General features: G+C 34.2%; 1 protein-coding gene across 1 annotated transcript; it reads left to right on the top strand.

Annotated features, from left to right (window-relative positions):
* Nucleotides 1–1,039: 1,039 nt before the first annotated feature.
* LOC112038573 (SUN domain-containing protein 4) lies at nucleotides 1,040–7,372 on the top strand. Its single transcript, XM_065771312.1, has 5 exons — nucleotides 1,040–1,799; nucleotides 2,658–2,875; nucleotides 4,664–5,922; nucleotides 6,047–6,132; nucleotides 7,103–7,372. The coding sequence occupies exons 2-5, from the start codon at nucleotides 2,716–2,718 to the stop codon at nucleotides 7,347–7,349; spliced, it is 1,752 nt and encodes a 583-aa protein (XP_065627384.1). The 5' UTR covers nucleotides 1,040–1,799; nucleotides 2,658–2,715; the 3' UTR covers nucleotides 7,350–7,372.
* The last annotated feature ends 405 nt before the right edge of the window (nucleotides 7,373–7,777 follow it).

The following is a 7,777-nucleotide window of genomic DNA, read 5'->3' on the forward strand; positions in this document are numbered from 1 at the left end:
CTATAGCTAATCCTAACACCAATCCACATCCATACCCAATCAACACAGCCTTCCAATGAAATCCATTTCCAAACATTGAATCATTATTCTCTTCTTGGAAATTTAATGCTGGTGGAGGAGGTGGAGGCTCATCAGCACTACATTTCCATGATAGTGGAAATCCACACAATCCCGAGTTCCCATTATATGAGTCATTTTGAAATGTAGCAAATTGCTTACCTTGAGGTATGGATCCAGTAAGCTGGTTTTACAAAAGGATTAACATGGCCCAAAATGTTAGGCTTGTCAATTGCATGAGAATTTCTCCACTGAGTTTATCTGAAGAGAGATCTAATAATACAAGTGCTAATAAATTTGCCAAAGATGATGGGATATGTCTAGTTAGGCTGTTATGGGAAAGGTTGACCAATCGGAGAAATTTAAGCCTTCCAAGTTCTTCTGGAATCTCTCCTTGGAATTTGTTGCTTGATAAATCAATTGCTGTAAAGATGGTTACGATTTTCAATACTTCTGTCTCCAATCCTTTTACTATTACCACTGCTGAATCTTGATAATAAGTTGCAGTTGGATATTCATGAAGATAATATTCACCCAAATATTTTTGTTTAGGTTTATCTTCATTGATATTCCTCATGCCTTTCAAGTTTATTTTTTTTTTTTTTTTTTTTTTTTTAAGTTAATACAAATATGAGTGGAGGGGTTATTTTTGTTGTTTTTATAAATCACTGTGAAGAGTAAAAAGTTAAACTCTTTAAGTTTAGTCGGCAAATATAACTAAAAATCTATTTGACCAATTAAAGCATTTCACAAAAATAGATATAAAATTCATTACTGTAATCTAGTGTAATATGGAATGTTCTTAAGTAGCATAAAAAAATCATTACAAAATTAAAAAGCATTATAATATTGACATAAAAAAAAATAAATAAAGAGTAGGCTAGTTTTCATTAAAATTATTTTATTTAATTAATTTTTTATATTTAATACTCTCACTCTGTGTATATATATAGCTCATGCTTTTCCAGCCTACATACCAAAAACGCCATCTTACCTATTTCTCTTTATTTCACAACATAATCACTTTTGCACTTGCATCAAACATCAATTTCCATGCTACTTATTTCCACTCCTTTTTTTTTTTTCCTTGTTTTAAATCCACACACCAAAATTTTGTATTATAGGCATTAGTAATAGGAAAAAGGATTGAAATCTCTAAGATCTCACATCCCAATTCATGAAAATTCTCTAGAGTCATGGACATCATTCATAAGCCCCACATATTTGCCACATTAAAAAGAGACACAAAATCCTTTTAGTATTTGAGTACTCCACTTATCAAAACTTTTGATTACTATAACTTGAAAATAATAATAATAATAAGTAGACAGTTTTATATTCAATGTTTTTTTTTTTTTTTTTTAATGAGCATATAGTTAATTTTTATTGTAATGATTCACTTATTGATGTAAATTAAGTCTAAATGGGTGTTTTTGAAAAGCAATAAAAACAAAACGTAAAAACTGTTTTTCAAAAGAATTCAAAATTCAATATGAAGCCGTTACAGAAGAAAGCGAAGAGTGAAAGCGAAAAGAAAAAATAGTATAGATGTAAACGCCAAAGGTGAAGAAGAAAGAGAGAACCACCAAGGATGCCCAAACCACAAGCCAAGCAAACTCGGAGAAACCCCTTAAGCTACGTCGTTTTGTCGTATCTGTGATCTCGAAATTTCTCCTAATAAAGAATTGGGTTTCGTAGTTGTTTTTGTCGTTGACAATCCCAATACCCCCCAAAAAAAAAAGGTAAGCCTCAAAACCCAGGTGATTTCTATTTGAATCTCTCTCTATTTGTGTCTATTTTTATTTTAATCAATCTGGGTTTGTTTTATTTTTGAATTTCATATCTGGGTTTTGGTCAGATTTTGTGTTAGATCTAGAACTGGTTTGATTTCTGTGCTTAAAGCTTTCAAATTTAGCTTCATTTTGATCACTCAGATATCTGTTTCTCTTATCTTTTTATATATATATATATATATATATATATATATATATATATATAGGTTTGTGTTTTAATCTAATCTATGCATATGTGTATTAAATTGTTTGGAGTGTGTTATATTTGTGTTTGTGTTTGGTTGCTGAGAAAGCTGTGGAATTTAAGAGAAAAATGAGATTGTTATAGTGTCAAGATGTTGTTTGGTGTTATGGTTTCTGAGAATAACAAAATGATCAGCTTGATTAGTAAGCCAAGTGATTGGGTGGATTATGTTAGATTCGAAAAAATCTTGAATTTGATGCTCCTGTAATGGGTTCAGTGGCGCAGTATTTCTTAGGAACTAAGTGTGGTTTTGCTTGAATAATAATATGGTCTTACTAAGTGTTTAAGTATATATGTCTCTGGATTGTTCAAAATGTGGAAGTGTTATTGATCCTAAAGAAAAAAAGGAAGATAATTGTGCTAGTGTTTGAGTTTTTTAGAGGTATTTAGCTGATTTTACAATTCAAATTCTCTTTTTGTTTATTTCAATGGTACCCTTTAGGAATTACAGTTGTTGTACTTGGATCGGAGCTTCATTTATAAGCAAAATAGATTATTTATGTTTTTTTTTTTTTTTTCCTGTGAGTGCATACTAAAGAAGTTCTCTGAATTTTGTAATGCAGGATATCTCCTTTTCTCTTTTATTGTTCAATGGTCAGGATTGGATCAGATTGATGAGCAATGCAGAGATCACGTAGAGCTCTTCTGCAAAGAAGAGCTTTGGAGGATACTATAAGTGGAAGAAGTCACTTGTATAAGGTTTCTCTTTCTTTGGTATTTGTTTTGTGGGGGCTTGTCTTCCTTCTTAGCTTATGGATCAGTCACGGCCATGACCATAGAGGTAAGCTTTTTAGACTAAATTTTCTTTGTACACTATTGTTGAATCCCCTTATAAATTGTTGTTGAGAGCTCTAAAGAATATGCCGAGTGCTGAGCTGTTGTGCATTTTTTTAATAAATAATGGCTATTTGGAATGTCATGTTAGATGTAATATGGGTGGTGCTTCAGTGGGGTTGCTGTACTGCTTTCTGGTTATGATGGGATTCCATGCCTTTGCTTAGCGTAAGTGCATATTATCATAGTTGGCAATCTACGCGTTTCCTTTCTTGCTCCTGCATATCTGTAATCCATCATTTTGAACTGAATAGCCTCCCTTTGATTAATATAACATGAAATATTGGCCTGATTGCCATATTGCAGTGCTTAAGCAGGCCTTTCCCCCACTTCTGTGATTTCATATTACATACCCCACATTTAGGGCTGTAAACGAGCTGAACTTTGTCGAGTAATGAATGTCCAAGCTCAGCTCGACAACAAAAGTAGAATGTTCAAGCTTGAGCTCGTTATAAAGTATAAAAAACTTGAGCTCGGCTTGGCTTGGCTTGATTCATTAGTCAGCCAAGCTCGAGCTCAATATCAAGCCCAANCCCCCCCCCCCCCCCCCCCCCCCCCCCCCAAAAAAAGTTACTAATAAGCTGGGTTGTGGTGCACTAAAACAGGCTGAATTCCCTGGTTGCATGAGCGCGGATTGGGGGGACCTGAATAAAAATCAATTATATCTTAACTATATGCTCCAATTTATAGTATGACAATGTCAACAGAAAGTCTGACGCTATCAGCAGAACATTTTCTTTTATTCTATTATTCGGAAAATGCAAATTAGCAACTAAATATAACCTTAAGAACACAATCAAAAATTAATATTTAAGGGCTAATTTATTGGTTATGGTAATAGTCTAGTGGAGTACTGTTCTGATCCATGACTTACAACCTAAAAAAAAAAAAAAAAAAACCCAAAATTTGGAAATTGTTATTATTATTTTATTGCTAAGTTATTTACATCGGCTTAGGAGGTCTTAAATCTACATCACCCTTTACCTTGTTCTTCTAATGGGAAGATGTGCCATTTGTGCTAGAGCTCATTGGCAAATCAAATTAATGTAAAGGAGCAAAAGGCAAAAAATTCTTTGGTGGCTACTAATTACTCAGATGGTGCAGATACAGTGCTACATTCAATCATATCAGAAGAATTGAGCTAACTTATCTCCGTTCTTCCTCTATTAATTCCTTAATTTTTTACCTGCTGCCAGACATAGCATCAACTCCAATTGTCTAATTCTTTGTTGATTTATTGGGTTTCAAACCATTTTTTTATTAGTTTCTTCCTAAATCTAACCTCCGTGCTTGTATGTCTGATGGAACTATTCTATTATTGGTATTCCCTGTAGATCTTCTATAATACCTATATTTATTTGTTAATTTAGTTATGTGCTGAAAGTACCTCTTAGCTACACTACATCCTGGTCAGGTACACTATTTTTAACAATTTTTGTATTTTGTGTTCTAAATTTTTTTGTTTTTGTTTTTATATGAATTTTATAATATATGTATACTGTAATGTGTTCTGAATAAAGATATATACATGTGAGTATATATGTGTATGTGTGGAATTTTAATGTGAATGTCTTTCCTTTCTAATTTACCTTCTCGTCTTTCCATTTACTTGGGTGAATATTTGGTGAACTCATCTTTAGTCTTGTTCTTCACAATGTTTTTTTTTTTTTTTTTGGAATGTACTTAATGCATAACTTGTTCTTATTGGCTGCTCTCTTCCTTTCTTTGGACTTAGATGACTCTGCAGTACTTTCGGTTGGCATATCAACTTGGGATGAAGCTAAGGTAGAACATAATGAACCCTCAGATAGTGTAGATAATTATCCACAGGAAGAAACCGATTCTCTGTATTCTTCTGAGTCTTTGTCCACAAATGGTGCTGAAACGAGAGGTTTGGATAGTGAATTAGTTGCTAATGAAGGAAGCACAAATGATGTTCCAACTATTGGAGAGAAACTTGAGGTTGAGAATTCCAGTTCCACTCTGAAATCTGAAGGTGATGCTCCAAAGACTGGTCGCCTGTCTCATAGTGTTCCACTTGGTCTTGATGAATTCAAGAGTAGAGCTTTTAGTTCCATAAGTAAATCTGGAACTGGTCAGGCTGGAAGCATCGTACGCAGAGTGGAGCCCGGGGGTGCTGAGTACAATTATGCTTCAGCATCAAAGGGAGCAAAGGTCTTGGCTTTTAACAAGGAAGCCAAGGGTGCCCCTAATATCTTAGGTAGAGATAAGGACAAGTACTTACGAAATCCATGTTCTGTGGAGGAGAAGTTTGTTGCTATAGAGCTTTCGGAAGAAACATTAGTAGATACAATTGAAATAGCTAATTTTGAGCACCACTCTTCTAATTTAAAAGATTTTGAGTTGCTTGGAAGTTTGGTTTATCCAACAGATGAATGGGTCAAGCTTGGGAATTTCACTGCTTTGAATGTAAAGCATGCACAAAGTTTTGTTCTTCAGGAGCCAAAATGGGTAAGATACCTAAAGTTGAATCTTCTGAGCCATTATGGTTCGGAATTCTACTGCACACTGAGTTTTGTTGAAGTTTATGGTGTGGATGCTGTTGAAAAAATGATAGCAGATTTGATATCTGCTCAAGATAAAAAACTGTTTGTTCCAGAAGAAGGCACTGGTGACCAGAAAGCAATTCCCTCCCAGCCGGAGCTCACTGACAGTGTTGATATTGATCAAAATATCATAGACACAGAATCAAAATATGCACATGAAACTGTAAATAGTGTGCCTGATCCGGTTGAAGAAATGCGTCACCACCAAGTTGGCAGGATGCCTGGGGACACAGTTCTCAAGATATTGATGCAGAAAGTGCGTTCACTGGATTTAAATTTGTCTGTTTTAGAGCGATTTTTAGATGAGCTGAATTCCAGATATGGCAATATTTTCAAAGAAATCAACAAAGATATTGGAGAGAAAGATATTATTATAGAGAAGATGAGAGAAGACATAAAGAATCTTCTTGACAGTCAAGAGGCCATTGTATGTGACACTTACCTTTTAGAAATCTTGGTGATTGTATTATTTTTGTTTGATATAAATGTCAAGATCAGTTTAGTATCATCAGTATATGCAGTTAAGTTTGTATGGTTGATTTCCTTTGCAGGGTAAGGATGTTGATGATCTTATTTCTTGGAGAACCCTTGTTTCGTTGCAGTTGGATACTTTACTCAAGGACAATGTTGTTCTGAGGTAGAATTTCTTATGTCATATACTTCCACAACTTTTGTTGTTTTTGTTCTTCATAACTATTAGTTTATTACAGTATGAGATTAGGATTAAGAAATTTTTAATGGAAGTATTTTTAAGCATACAAAGTTATAATAATCTTCTTATTTAATGTCAGTACATAGATGTGTTGGGCATCTAGTATACTACCTGCATATTTGATGACTTCTTTTTTCTAACAAAATTTATTACTCATTAAAAAAAAGCTCATTATTTAATAATCTCTTTCTGTTTCTTTTTGTGGTTTTCTCTGGGTCTGTTTTTTTCATTCTTTTTTTTTTGGGAAGGAGAAAGAGAATGGGGGGGGAGGGGGAGTGGGGGAGGGATTGAATCAAAACAAAATATACAACATAGTTGAATAAGGAAAACATAGTGATAATAGGGCATAGCAACTTTCTGATTAGCATTATGGCTTTTACCTACTCTGGTGCAAGCTGGGATGTCCCTTATTTGTGGGTGGGACCGCCTCCCGTTTCCTGGATGCAATTTGCCTACTAGTGAACTAGAAGTAAGAATACCTAGATTGAATTCTGGATCAGAAATGAAATGCCCTGTGGGTTTGTCAGCATCTCTGTTAGGGGAGAGGTGATTAGAGTCAAAATTGGGATGGAACATTTGAGTTGGCAAAAGGAGTAATAAAATTTAGTAGATTTATAGACAAGACAAAAATGTTCACACGTCTTTGCTTATGTTTTATCCATTTTTACGGTTGAATCTTCACCTTTCCATTTATTTCAATATCCTCTCTTAGTTTCTTAATACTGACTTGTGGTATACACACACACACACACACACACACACACAATGATATTGTTGCTTAGCCATTATTAAAAAAATATTTTTTTTAGTTTTTATCTAGTTGGTTTTTGCTAGTGGGCAGCTTCTTTTGGTGTTTGGGTTTATCAAAGTTCTAATAATTGCCCATCATTTGCAGATCTCAAGTTGATAAGGTCCGGGAGAATCAGCTTTCCATGGAGAATAAGAGTATCATAGTGTTTTTTGTATGTTTAATTTTTTCATTTTTAGCTCTTGTAAGGTTATTCCTAGGTTTGGCGATGAGTGTTTATATGTCATTGAGTGTTCATAGAACAAAAATGTCCAGGAAATTTTGTCAGATGAACTCTTCCTGGCTAATCTTACTATTGAGCTGTAGCACTATAATTTTCATACTATCAATATAAGTAATATACATATCTTTGAGTTATTCAGATTTCTTTTACTAGTGTTGCATGTAAGTCCCACTTTATGTGCGTCCTGGGACAAGTTATGCCATATTCTTTGACGGGAGTCATATTGCCAGTATCTCATAGATCAGGCTAAGATGTTGCTGGTGCAGGCTATTTGTTGTGTGGGATTTAATTAGCAAATTTGTTTAATTCAAATGAATCACTGCTCAAAATGGTTAGGCTTGTTAATCGAAAAGCGTATGATGCTAGTGATGCTTTCTGTTATATGTTATGTGACACCAATATTATATGCTTCTCGAATAGGAAGGAAAGAATTGTGTTTTGTTCCTGCAATCTAACCAAATCTTTATCAGTTTAGTTCGGCCTCAGCATTGGGGGTAATAATGGCTGCGAATTGTGGTTTATCAAACTTGGAGGTTTTT

Source organism: Quercus suber, unplaced genomic scaffold (assembly GCF_002906115.3).
Source record: "Quercus suber isolate HL8 unplaced genomic scaffold, Cork oak 2.0 scaffold_42, whole genome shotgun sequence".
In the NCBI taxonomy this organism is placed as follows: domain Eukaryota; kingdom Viridiplantae; phylum Streptophyta; class Magnoliopsida; order Fagales; family Fagaceae; genus Quercus; species Quercus suber.

Coding starts and splice junctions, on each gene's coding strand:
- LOC112038573 (XM_065771312.1), top strand. CDS start 2,716: ATGCAGAGATCACGTAGAGCTCTTCTGCAAAGAAGAGCTTTGGAGGAT. Junction 2,876..4,663: donor TCACGGCCATGACCATAGAG/GTAAGCTTTTTA, acceptor CTTTGGACTTAG/ATGACTCTGCAGTACTTTCG. Junction 5,923..6,046: donor TTGACAGTCAAGAGGCCATT/GTATGTGACACT, acceptor TTTCCTTTGCAG/GGTAAGGATGTTGATGATCT.